Source organism: Eleutherodactylus coqui, chromosome 9, assembly GCF_035609145.1.
Source record: "Eleutherodactylus coqui strain aEleCoq1 chromosome 9, aEleCoq1.hap1, whole genome shotgun sequence".
NCBI lineage: Eukaryota > Metazoa > Chordata > Amphibia > Anura > Eleutherodactylidae > Eleutherodactylus > Eleutherodactylus coqui.
The window spans coordinates 99,085,085-99,099,144 of NC_089845.1; the positions used below are offsets into that span (position 1 = coordinate 99,085,085).

At 49.1% G+C, this 14,060-nt stretch overlaps 1 protein-coding gene across 1 annotated transcript; it reads right to left on the reverse strand.

The window, feature by feature from the left end:
- DCSTAMP (dendrocyte expressed seven transmembrane protein) lies at positions 1–13,849 on the reverse strand. The gene is made up of 3 exons (XM_066578095.1): positions 12,803–13,849; positions 2,809–3,138; positions 1–77 (listed from the first exon to the last, which is right to left on the reverse strand). The coding sequence occupies exons 1-3, from the start codon at positions 13,847–13,849 to the stop codon at positions 24–26; spliced, it is 1,431 nt and encodes a 476-aa protein (XP_066434192.1). The 3' UTR covers positions 1–23.
- Between the last annotated feature and the right edge of the window lie 211 nt (positions 13,850–14,060).

The following is a 14,060-nucleotide window of genomic DNA, read 5'->3' on the forward strand; positions in this document are numbered from 1 at the left end:
CAACTAAAGAAAAGACATCCAAGTTACCGCTTTCTGATCAAATGTTTTCTTGTGATTATTGGAAACCAGAAATCCACCTGTAGAAGACAATGCAATGCTTGCAATCAATGTATGGCCATAGGTTTCTCTCAAACATGGGGTAATATACTGTATATGCAGGTCGCACCAGATGTGTCCTTGCATACCTTTTCGCCTGTTTGAAGATATCCTGAGATACTGTAAGTGACGTGAGAAAACCAGCCTTGGAAAAAAAATAGTGCTATTCTGTCAGGTGTTGTAAGTATCACAGGATATGGTTTCAAAGTTGGTCGTCTCACGCCACTTATCTCAGGTAATCTCAAACAGGAAGGTAAATAGGGACACATCTGTATAAATGACTTTGGTTTAAAGGGGTTGTACCACAATTACAAGCTATCCCATATCTACAGGGGAAATAACGTGTTGATCAGTGGGGTCTAACCACTGAGACCCTCATTAATCTTGAGAATGGGTTCCCATGACCCCATCTACCTGACACTATGGGATCGCTTCTCCTCCCACAGTGACCTCAGAATTAAATAGAGTGCTGGCCGCATATGCATGGCTGCTGCTCCATTCATTGCATTGGGGCTGATGGAAATACCTGAGGCCTACAAAGCCCCATTGAAAGTGAATGGAGGGTTAGCGCGCCTGTGCGTCTAAATGTGCTGCCATCGTACACTATTCATTCATCGCTGATTTTTAGCAAGCTAAAAGTCAGCGATGACTCTTATCAGCGCCGCATTCTGAGTTCTCAGCGGGATACCGCTGATAGCATTATATCAGCTGGTATCCCACTCAGACTTCTCAGCGGAATACCAGCTAAAAGCTCTGATAACAAAGCAGCTGCTGTTCTTGGAGCTGTCAGCGGTGTCCTGCTCTGCCTTCATTTAACTCTTGAGTAGCTAATTAGCTACTTAAGAGTTTCTGCAAAGTTGATCTCTCAAAAGTGTCACTCAAACTGTGGTTTGAACGATCATCTTTCAGAGATAAGGCGTGAGGGCAAAAACGGGAAATCAGTATGCATGCCAGTCAAGAACATGGGTGTGCCTGCGCGGCGATGATGAAAAATCTGACTCTACAACTCATTCTATGTGATCATGTGTATTTACAAAATACGTCTGTAGATTTGTTGCATTATAAGCCTGAGGAAGGACCCTGTGCAGGTCCGAAAGCTTGCTATAACATATATTTTTGTTAGCTATTAAAAGGTATATCTACAAGATAACTTAACTTCTCTCACATTTTTCCCACCTGCAGTGACATGGAGACTGAATGTAGCAGCAGTCACACATGTGCAGCGCTGCTCCACTCATTTCAATGGGATCGACAGGAAAAACTTGAGTACAAGGGCTTGGCTATCTCCGGCAGTCCCACTGAAGGTGAATGGAGCGGCACCACCAATGCTTGATCGCCAGTCCATTCAATCTCCTGCTCACTGCAGGGAGCCCACAGAAGTGAGGAGGAGAGGAAGATGTAGTCACCCGAAACACCTATTTACTATCCCCTCCATAATTGTCATACATGTCATGTCTTCAGTGTGGATGCACTGTGCAAAGTGTCTTGTCTGCTGTTATGTGTATTGCACAGCTACAGCATGTGAGAGGTTAATGTCTGAAAGGGACCGGGATATGTCTGAAAAAGTATCAATATCTGTCTAGTCACGTGATGTCTGTGCCCTATAAATGTGAGTGACTGGGGTGTGGTTGGGGAGTTAGTCCTTATCTTCAACGGTTGAGAGAGGAGTGGAGTGCTGGCCACTGGGGGTACCTTCAACCCTCATGTGGTAAAGTGATGAAAGAAGAGGAAAGGTATCTTGAATAGAGATGAGCGAGCATACTCGTTAAGGACAAATACTCGAGCGAGTATCGTCCTTTTCGGTAATCTTCCTGCTCGTCCGCAAAGATTCAGGTGCCGGTGGGGGTGAGCGATGTGTTGCGGGAGTGAGCAGGGGGATAGAGAGATCTCCCCCTCGTTACCCCCCCCCCCCCCCCGCTCTCCCCGGCAGATACTCGAAAAGGATGATACTCGCTCGAGTATTTGTCCTTAACAAGTATGCTCGCTCATCTCTAATCTTGAAGTTTTCCATGCCAGGAACCGCCTCTGAAAAGTGAGTGAAGTGAGGAGTCCGCTATGCAGAGCAGTCTTCAAATACTGAGTGAGTGTCTGTGGAGTGATCCTACCCCCATCCTCCTCCGGAGTGTTCCCCTTCCAGGAGTGGTACCTCACAGATAACTTGGCCTGCAGGACCGGTGTCATCCTGCGTCTCCTTCCTGAACTCACATTCTCTGTCTTGCCTTGTGTGTAAAGCTGTGCTCTGCAAAGCTTCAAGTAAAGTTCACCGGTCATTGCCCGTTCCCAGTGACCGAGTTATCAAGTTTCAATTGTGTATGTGGACTCTCTTCATTTAACCGCCGGGGACAAGCTACAGTGAAAAGGAACAGTGGCGTTACACGTGACAAATCTAAAGTCTACCACTCTTATACAGGTAACCGCTGTCCCAGCATTGCCTGGAAGAAGGCTAGCGGTGACTTGGCCAAGGTTCCGTGCATCCCTCCGGGGAGGAGTCTGGTAGAGCCACTGTGACAAGTGCCAACTCTACCCTGCCAGCTCCTCATTGTCGACCTCATCTCTAGGTGGCCGCTGGGATGCTGCAGAGACACGGGACCCTAGTTCTCAGGAGTATCTAAGTGGCGAGACCTCACTGATCAGACCTTTAGGACCTATCCTATGGGTAGGCGATATGAGTTGATTTTACAAATACAAAGAACAAAGTGAACACTATCTCACCTGGGAAATAATTTTGCGGACTTCTCCAGTGTAAGAGGGGGGTGACAGTAATGCCCTTTCTTCCTGTATTTTGTTATGGAGGTAGGTGGCTCGCTCTAAGTCTTTGTCAGGGTAGAATGCCGTTATCACCAACAACTTGATTTGTATGAGGAAAGCAGAGATTAAACCAAGAAAGAGTAGAACACTGATTAAAATGGCCAAAGGGATCCAGGTGGCAGAAAGGGAGAGCTCCGGCACAGGGGTGCACTGAGGCTCAAACAGGTTGATGTGCAGCTGGTTGCGGTAAATGTCATCGTTTCGTCTCGGAGTAAGGATATCTATCTGCAAATGCTGTACAAAGGGGAAAAATATATAGTTTATTACATTAGTTAATAAAACAAATTGTTAGTCTGTTCCATTATATTACGTCAATATCATAGTTATTACATTTTGTGGAAGCTGCAATCCTGTGTTTGTCATTTGACACAAGTTCATATGGTACAGGGTGGATATGGAGAAGTAGCATGACACCCCGCTCTTAGGGCTCATTCACATGAGCGTATGCGTTTTTACTTCCGCCGGCATGCAACATAAAATCGTATTAATGAAGAATAGCTGCGATCGAGTACAGAACTTAATTAGTATTGTCTCATCCATTCATACGAGTGTATCATGGGGAAAATACGCTGCAGCGTGGAATTCCATCGGTCGGCAGAAATCCTCGCAATGACTTCTAATAGCTTCAATAGCTTAAGGAAAGACAGATGTTTCCTTTTCCAAGCACAGGTAACGCTCCCCCGTTCCTTTTTTAGCTCCTATAGAAGTCTATGGGAGCTTCCAGAGTTTTTCGGCAAAAGATAGGTCAAGACCTATCTTTTACGGCTGAGTGAAAAATTGGTAACCGAAAACAGTCACCGATCTCTTGTTTTCTTGGAGCAATTTATTTTACACAACCGAAAATCGCTCAGGTGAAGGATGCATTGGAATCCAATGCTTTACATGGTCACGACTTTCGGCCGACGTATTTATACGGCTAAATAGCCACGTAAAAGCGCTTGTGTGAATGCCGCCTTAGGCTCATTCTCACTAGCGTGATTTCACCGCGTATTACGCATGCAATGTACACGCGTAATAGACGGTGAATGGAATTAATGAAAGTACATTGGTTTTCATTTATCTGTTCACATTAGTGTATATGTATTGCGGGTAATATGAGGTGTGAAAAAGAAGGCAGCGTGTTCTGTTTTATGCGGATGCCCGTGGGAGTGAGCTCTATGAGAGCTGTCTTAGGCCTCCTGCACACGGGCCGATTTGCATTACCAAATCCGGAGTGGGATTCCGCCTCTGGATTTCACAGCAAATCCAGCCCAAAGCATGCTGTGGAAAAACGCGATTTCCTGCACATGAGCGGAAATCTATTGCGGCCACAGGAGCCGCGACATCGCTATAGTGACGGTACAACATCCTCTCAACTGTGCATGTGCCGGCTGGCACATTCACAGCCATAGCAACTACGCGGCATCCCCCGTACTGCGCATGTGCCGGCAGCACAGGAGAAAACACAGAAGACGCCAGACAGGTAAGCAGGCCTGGCACCGGGTCGCATGCGGGGTCTGACCCGACCATGTACAGGCGGTCACGCAGGGGTCACTGGGTCGAACTCCACTGCGGGAATCCCACATGTGGGGTCCGACCCGCCTGTGTGTAGTAGGCCTAAAAGAAAATCTGTCTTTGTTGCCCATAGCAGCCAATCACAGCACAGCTTTCATTTCTTATTCTGCTGAGTTAAAATGAAAGCTGTGCTGTGATTGGCTGCTATGGGCAACAAAGCTTTTTGTTACACAGCTATGGGTGTTGCATACTTGCACGTGCAACTGCTTTTTTTTACTGTACTTCTTGCACACGTAAAAAATATGCAACAATGCCTTCAGCCAATGAAATGGCCAATTAGAGCTTGCCCGATCTTTCGTGGTGTTATGCAGCGAGCTTCCATCGACTTCTATGGTAGCTGGAAAAAAGGGGGAGGGAGTTTAGCTGCGTACAACACTGGGCAAGCAGACAGCTCACCGTAATTAGTGTCATTCTAATCCACGGGAATGGCGTTACACGCAGCAGGTGAACGGGCATTTTGATTGCCAATATAAAGCGATCGATCGACATATCAGCCTGCTTCTTGCTTTCTTCTCCCTTAATTTTATGTGAATATCTTTACGGACGAACGTATTACACATAAGGCTTTAAATACGCAATGCTGGAGAGTTGAGCGTGGCAAATATTCATCCATGCGATTATACGGTGCGTACGGGCGAATGTGTAAACACTACGCTCGTGTTAAGGAGGCCCTAATTACTGCACAGGAAATTAGAATATGCTGCAATTTTTTTGCGCGACTAAAATTCGCATGTTAAAAACAAAAAAAAAAAAAACATGCATGGGAATGAAGCCATTGGAATCAAATGGTTCTATTTTCTGCATGTAACATGTGCAAATACGCTCATGTAAATCCAGCCCTAGGCCTCATTTCCACGGGGACACGCGGATTCTGTGCAGGAAAACCCGCATGGAATCCATCACTGCCTGCGGCCTGTCAGCCCTACTTACCTCCACTTCCAGGTTCGCTGTACTATTCATGGCACCGTCGGACATGAGCAGTGCAGGTTTTTTTTTTACATCGGCCCCCCCCCCCAGCAGTACCTGCCGCCCCCCAGCAGTACCTGCCCCCCTTACAGCGCCCCCCCCCCAGCAGTACCTGCCCCTCCCCCCAGCATCACCTGCCCCCCCCTTACAGCGCCCCTCCCCCCAGCAGTACCTGCCCCCCCTTACAGCGCCCCTCCCCCCAGCAGTACCTGCCCCCCTTACAGCGCCCCTTCCCCCAGCATCACCTGCCCCCCCCTTACAGCACCCCTCCCCCCAGCATCACCTGCCCCCCCTTACAGCGCCCCTCCCCCCAGCATCACCTGCCCCCCCTTACAGCGCCCCTCCCCCCAGCATCACCTGCCCCCCCTTACAGCGCCCCTCCCCCCAGCATCACCTGCCCCCCCTTACAGCGCCCCTCCCCCCAGCATCACCTGCCCCCCCTTACAGCGCCCCTCCCCCCAGCATCACCTGCCCCCCCTTACAGCGCCCCTCCCCCCAGCATCACCTGCCCCCCCTTACAGCGCCCCTCCCCCCAGCATCACCTGCCCCCCCCCTTACAGCGCCCCTCCCCCCAGCATCACCTGCCCCCCCCCTTACAGCGCCCCTCCCCCCAGCATCACCTGCCCCCCCCCCTTACAGCGCCCCTCCCCCCAGCATCACCTGCCCCCCCCTTACAGCGCCCCTCCCCCCAGCATCACCTGCCCCCCCTTACAGCGCCCATCCCCCCAGCATCACCTGCCCCCCCCCTTACAGCGCCCCTCCCCCCAGCATCACCTGCCCCCCCCCTTACAGCGCCCCTCCCCCCAGCATCACCTGCTCCCCCCAGCATCACCTGCCCCTCCCCCCAGCATCACCTGCCCCTCCCCCCAGCATCACCTGCCCCCCCCTTTACAGCGCCCCTCCCCCCAGCATCACCTGCCCCCCCCTTTACAGCGCCCCTCCCCCCAGCATCACCTGCCCCCCCCTTACAGCGCCCCTCCCCCCAGCATCACCTGCCCCCCCCTTACAGCGCCCCTCCCCCCAGCATCACCTGCCCCCCCCCTTACAGCGCCCCTCCCCCCAGCATCACCTGCCCCCCCTTACAGCGCCCCTCCCCCCAGCATCACCTGCCCCCCCTTACAGCGCCCCTCCCCCCAGCATCACCTGCCCCCCCTTACAGCGCCCCTCCCCCCAGGATCACCTGCCCCCCCCTTACAGCGCCCCTCCCCCCAGCATCACCTGCCCCCCCTTACAGCGCCCCTCCCCCCAGCATCACCTGCCCCCCCTTACAGCGCCCCTCCCCCCAGCATCACCTGCCCCCCCCCTTACAGCGCCCCTCCCCCCAGCATCACCTGCCCCCCCTTTACAGCGCCCCTCCCCCCAGCATCACCTGCCCCCCCCTTTACAGCGCCCCTCCCCCCAGCATCACCTGCCCCCCCCTTTACAGCGCCCCTCCCCCCAGCATCACCTGCCCCCCCCTTTACAGCGCCCCTCCCCCCAGCATCACCTGCCCCCCCTTACAGCGCCCCTCCCCCCAGCATCACCTGCCCCCCCTTACAGCGCCCCTCCCCCCAGGATCACCTGCCCCCCCCTACAGCGCCCCTCCCCCCAGCATCACCTGCCCCCCCTTACAGCGCCCCTCCCCCCAGCATCACCTGCCCCCCCTTACAGCGCCCCTCCCCCCAGCATCACCTGCCCCCCCCCTTACAGCGCCCCTCCCCCCAGCATCACCTGCCCCCCCTTTACAGCGCCCCTCCCCCCAGCATCACCTGCCCCCCCCTTTACAGCGCCCCTCCCCCCAGCATCACCTGCCCCCCCCTTTACAGCGCCCCTCCCCCCAGCATCACCTGCCCCCCCCTTTACAGCGCCCCTCCCCCCAGCATCACCTGCCCCCCCCTTACAGCGCCCCTCCCCCCAGCATTACCTGCCCCCCCCTTTACAGCGCCCCTCCCCCCAGCATCACCTGCCCCCCCCTTACAGCGCCCCTCCCCCCAGCATTACCTGCCCCCCCCTTTACAGCGCCCCTCCCCCCAGCATCACCTGCCCCCCCCCCCAGCATCACCTGCCCCCCCCTTACAGCGCCCCCCCCCCCCCCTTATAGCGGGTCCGACCCAGCGGTGACTGCCCCCCACGAGACCCACGTACTTACCTCGTGGATGCTCCGCTCCTCCTGTGCCCGGCGCCCTCCAGCAGCGATGATCTCCCGCGCACGCAGTGACGTCAGTGTGTTGCAGGACGCCCCTTCCCCTGGACGCTCCCGCGGAACCAACAGGTAAGAGACGTCGGGGGACGGGGGAAGAAGGATCCTGGCTGACATCACAGTGTGCGCCGGGATCAGCGCTGTTAGTAGTGCTGGTTAATGAATACCGGCAGGGGAGTCACGGCCCCTGCCGGTATTCATTAACGGGAGAGCGGCCGCGTGTCAGATTCGCCATCACGGCTTTAACCCATCATTTGTCCTCATTCATACGAGCCATTACTTATTACACCCGGAGTCACTGTCTTTTATAGTCCTTCATCCCTTTTTTAATGTAATCTACAGGACAAGAGCTCAGGGTGAATGAGGGTGATACAATCACCAACCGCAACCACATGTCATTATACAGGGTGGGCCACAGAAAAGTAGCCTGGCACCACTCTCATGAAAGCCATCTAAAAGAAAATCTGCCTCTGTTGCCCAGAGCAACCAATCACAGCACAGCTTTCATCTCTTCTACTGCTGAGGTAAAATGAACGCTGCGCTGTGATTGGTTGCTGTGGGCACCACACTCTTATGAAACCTCTATAACAGGAAACCTTTGTTGCACATAGCAACCAATCACAGCACCGCTTTCATTTTACCTCAGCAGTAGAAGAAATAACAACCAATCACAGCACAGCTCTCCTTTTACCTCAGCAGTATAATAGCAACCAATCACAGCGCAGCTTTCATTTTACCTCAGCAGTAGAAGAAATAACACCAATCACAGTGCAGCTTTCATTTTACCTCAGCAGTATAAGAAATTAAATCTGCTCTGTGATTGGTTGCTATGGACAACACAGACAAATTTTCTGTTAGACCGTTCTGACAAGTATGTTGTGGTGGGCTGCCTTTCCATGGCCCACCCTGTACAACACAGTGATATATGTGATTCTACATAGGCTGAAGGTACAAACCTGGCGTGATATTATGGTGCTGTATGACAATATTATTTGTGCTCTATATGGCCGTGGAGCCGTGGATCCAGAAGTATTGATAGCGATTTCAGAATTTAACCCTTTAATGATCAGCAATTTCTTACATTTTTCTCTTCATTTTTAAATACCTTTTTTTTTAAATTCCTCAGTCGCGGTGTGAGGGCTTGTTTTCTGCAGGACGAGCTGTGTGGTTTAACACTATTTAATGTATCATATAATGTACTAGCTGATATACCCGGCTTCGCCCGAGTTAATTTGGTACTGTTGTTTATCTGGTGTTCACACGGAAAATCTTATGAAGTCGTGGTTACTTTGGAGATACCGGAAAAACATATGTTCACCATTTTGCATAGTTCTCTGCGTTACCCAGGAAATACCACGGGGAGGTAACCATGCGACGTTTCCTTTATATAAAATGACATCAGGAAGTGAGAGAATTAGATTACATACGTAAAATTTGGACGCTAATTCTTTTGCGCATAGAATTGAATAATGGAGTTGGGACCCATTAACTTTTCCTATTTTGGAGATAATCTATGCTCGTGCCAAAATTCATGTTTCTACGACATCGGGAAGTTGGAGAACTTTTGGCGAGTGAGTGAGTCAGTGAGTGAGTCAGTGAGTGAGTGAGTCAGTGAGTGAGTGAGTCAGTGAGTGAGTCAGTGAGTGAGTCAGTGAGTGAGTGAGTCAGTGAGTGAGTGAGTCAGTGAGTGAGCGAGTCAGTGAGTGAGCGAGTCAGTGAGTGAGCGAGTGAGTGAGCGAGTCAGTGAGTGAGCGAGTCAGTGAGTGAGCGAGTCAGTGAGTGAGTGAGTCAGTGAGTCAGTCAGGGCTTTCGTCTTTATATATATATATAGATTGAAAACCGTTTACACATTTATAAGTGAGGTAAAATAGACATAAAATAGCAGTATTTGTTTTTATTGTTTTTCTGCTGTTGACTGTGCAGTAACAAGGCCATGTTGGGCCCAATGTCCATGGGCGGCTTTTAATTATAAAATCCGCGCCTCTCTCTAGAAGCCCATAGGGAAGCATCAGCATTTGCAGGGCAGTTTAATACATGCGAATGTGATTTTTTTCTGGCATGCGGACGGCACGTGCGGGAAGAAATCACAGCATGCTCCATTTTTCTGCGGATCCCACAGGGACGGCTTCCATTGAAGTCAATGGAAGCTGTCATATCCGCGGCACAGCCACAGCTGTCATTGTGGCTGTGCTGCGGATCCACGGGAAAGCAGGGGATTCAAAAAGAAAGCATGACGCCGGCCTGCCGAGTGCATCCACCGGGAAGAAGAAAGAAGATCCGGCCGCGACGGAGGAGAGCCCCGCAGTGTCTGAACAGGTGAGTAAATGTAATTTTTGGCCTTAGGGCTGCGGGCCGGGTGGAAACGGCTGCGGGATTCCACATTTGGGTCTGTACAAATGTGGCCATACTAGATTTATAAAGGATTCAATGTATAATTGCTTTTAAAAAATAAAAGTACCCATAATGTTTTTATTTATCTGCTGATGGGAGCTGCCGGGGATCCTTGTAGATTAGCCATTCTCTGCATCAGTGCTCTCCTGTACTGAGCTGATTTCCACATGAAGCGGCTGGCTCTGTTCCCACTGCAGTGGCTAGGCTTGTTACAATGTTACAATGTGCTGAGAAGAATGGCACTATTAACCCTTTCTAATCCAATTTGCATCCTGGTTTTCCTAGGGGGCTTACTCTTTTACTGCCGCTACACAACGGCGCTATATGCTGGCTAAAGCCAGTACTGCATGAGGTGACAAGTTGGATAGGCTTTGGATGCAGAGAGGCTGGCAATATACAGTAAGAAAACCCCGACGGACGTCTTCCAACATCGGAGCTGTACAGCCTTAAATCATAATGTCTTTAGATGTCAGACAGTGGATTGGAAAGTGTTAACTAACAGGGACAGTGTGAGCACCATTACTCCACACAAGCACATGCGCAACTACCCTTACCACTACGGAGCGTGGTTGCGCATGAATAGCGTGGAGTTTGGGAAAAAAGTAGGAAGATAAGTTCTGTACGAGCCTTCTCGCATGTACGAGCCTTCTCGCATGTAGTATTAACGAACACGAATATGGCTAGTGGAAACAAACATTCAAATTAATGGTTTGGTTTTGTCCCGTTATGCGGCCATGATTATCCCAGCCACATAACGGGGACAAAATCACATCCATCTGTTTAATCCTTCAGTAATATACAAGATACAAATAGCACACGGACAGAAAATCCGCCCGTGTGAATGGAAACCCTGTGGATGTCACTATTTGTAAAGCAGAAATGTGAATTCTGCGACAAATCCTTTGACAGAAAATCCGCCTTGCATGGCCGCCCTCCTAGGGCTCAGGTACACGGGGTTACTTTCCGGCGTTTTTGAATGCATGGACAAAAACGTATTTTAATCCCTTCCCTTCGCAGGCTTTTTTCATTTCATTTTTTCCCCCACTTTCAAAACAAATCCTAACCACCTGATTCTTCCGGGGACAGGAGGGCTGGTTTTCTGCAGGATAAGTTGTATTTTACAATGATATTTAATGTATTTGAGAACTTCTGAGCGGGATGAAATGGGAAAAAATGCAATTTCACCATTTTTAGGGAGGGGGAATCTTTTTCTTAAGGCATCCATGGCATAATAAAAAATGGCATGTTACCTTCATTCTGTGGGTCAGTATGATTACAGCACCACCAATGGCAGGACTTCATAGGAAGAAATCCATGGCAGGCTGGCGAGTCTTTACTAGGCCTCAGGGTGCCTTGGTAAGCGAATAGCACTCTGCAATCTCGTTGTGGGGAGGGGGGGGGGACTTTCGGGAGACAGAGAAATCCTCTCTGCGAAGCCATCTAAATGGTTAAACGGCACATTGGGGGGTATTTCCCATCAAGGGAATTGTTGATGCCAGTTTTCTGGCAGCTTTTCTTCCCTCTTTCAGTTTCAATATGTGACAAAGTTATCAAATGTTACACAGTGTGGATGAATTAGTTGCATATTTAAATGTCCAGAGATGTGGGGTTACTTTGTACGTAACAAATTTTGCAACTTTTTAAAAAGTCATGTCATAAATGTCTCTTACACCTCCCTCCACTCAAGCCCTGCCCCCTTTTCTAGACACTTTTGAAGAGTGCAGTGAGAATTTTTTTCTTTTTGACGCAAATAAATAGTAAATTTGTCTCAATTGACTTACACTGGAATTCTGGCACAATACCAGTATTAAATGTATCCCTCTGTGCATTTTATAGTCAACATAAACTTTTTAAAGTAACATCTGCCCAAAAAATAAACTTAAAAAATGCTAGTAAAAACATGAAAAATGCACACAAAAAAGGCATTTTTCTGAAAAATAGTGTTTGAAACCAGCCTTTAAAAAGGTTGTTCCAAACCTCAGAGAAGATCCTAAGTTAGGCTTTCATCATCAATGAATGGCTGTGCGCTGCCTGTGATTGGTTGAGTGCTTAGTCAATGCTTTGGCATTGCTGAAAGAGCTTCACACCAGTGTCGGGGAGCCAGCCGGAGGACGCGGCGGAGAGGCGAGTATATAATTTTTTCACCAGCTAGGGATGATTTTCAGGGAAGGGCTTATATTTCAAGCCTGCAACCCACTGCTTTCAATAGGGCCACAGCAGCGCCAAACCCATTGAAAGCAATTGGATAACATCCTGGATTTCTGCCACACCTGTGGCAGAGGATTCCTTCATTCTTGCGGTCCCCTGGGGATGAGGGAAACCCCTGCCACAGCTGTGACAGAAGTCCGTGATGTACTCTCTATGTTTTCGATGGGGCCAGCGCTGATGCCACTGGCCCCATTAAAAGCACTAAGCGATATTGCAGATTTTTTCTCTGTGCTGCGAGGCTGCAGTGAAAAGACGCAAATGAGTATGAAACCATTGAACATTATTGGCTTCATAATCATCGCTCTCGCATCGCAAGAAATAATAGCGCTAGTGGGTAGAAGCCCTTAGGGTCCTTTTACACGGAACAATTGTTGGACGCCTAAATGGGTTGTACAAAGATAACAAGTTATCCCCTATCCTGTGATAGGGAACAACTTGCTGATTGGTAGGGGTCACCACTGATCTCGAGAATGAGGGTCCCGTGTCCCCCTCTGCCTGTCACTGCTCAAACAAGTGAAAAACCAAACGATAATAAACGTTCCATGCAAAGGGCCCTTCGTTGCCAAAATTTCCAGAACTACAAAAGCTTTGAATACTTACTGTATATGTCAATGTTACCGGAACTTCAACCGGGCGCAGACTTTGCAGATTTTTGCTGATGGTATAAATCAACCAATAAAGCATAAAATCTAAGATTGAAATCAAAGTCCAGATAAAAGTATATGTCATCACCGGGATCAGAAACTGCACCATTTTTTGCTTCTGTTTTCGTGACATTTTCAAGCTCGGAATTGTGATGTAGACATCTTGTTCAGTTTTGTTGAGCGGTAGGACACACAAGGCGTGTTGCCGCCTCCTGCTCTCATCATACGCCTTAAATCTTGTTGTAATATACACATTATTATAGTTCACATTGTCTTTGGACAGGAATTGTTTACAAAATAGTACGGCTCCAATTAAAATGACGGAAATTCCGATTAAGAGAAAAGCTATCCGTCCGACGATAGCTATAATATCCAGTTGGGTGGATAGACTGGATGATAGTTCTTCGATCTGTTGTTCCGTTTCATTGAGAACATTTTTCAGTTTGTCATCAGAGATCTGTACATTGCACTGGAAATTGTCCGTCAGTCTCACAATATCGTTCAAGGGGTTAAAAAAATAACCTTTTGCATTTTGATAAATGAAGTACAAGCCACTTTTGTAGAACTCAGAGGATATTGCGTTTATCAAAGCACGCTTGGCCTCCAGGTTACAGACGATACTATCAGCCAGGACTTTCAAGTTCTTTAATATGTTTTTCACATTATTAAACACAACAATACTGGTTCCAATGGCTATGAGCACCTTTCGCCCTTCTTTCATACCGCAACACAAGAGGAAGAGAAGACCAGTGCAACGCACCGACTTGAAAGCAAAGGCAAGGACAGAGATGATCATCCCAAGGGAGATGGCAATCACTGAGTAGACCAACCCAAGACCTACCTTAGACAAGGCAAAAACAAGAATCAAGCAACCACTTATCGTCATCCCAAAAAGCCAGCAAAGGAAGGCGAAAACAATACTGTTCTTCCATCCATCTTCTCTTCCCAGGACAAATTGTTTCTTGCAGTAGGAAAGCATGTCAAGTATTCTGATAGTTATCATAATGGAGTACTAGAAAATACGGATGGTATGCGGACAGCTCCGTAGAGGGGGAACAAAAAAAAATTTTTTAAAGTTTCTTCAAAGTCAAGAAACTTCACAAAAATTAAAAGAAAAAAATCCTTGCTGAGAATTCTTGTGAACAAATCGAAAATTCTGTCAAGTGTCACTTCGAGTTGGTAAATGTGTGTAGTCAAAGCTGAGAAGTGTGGTC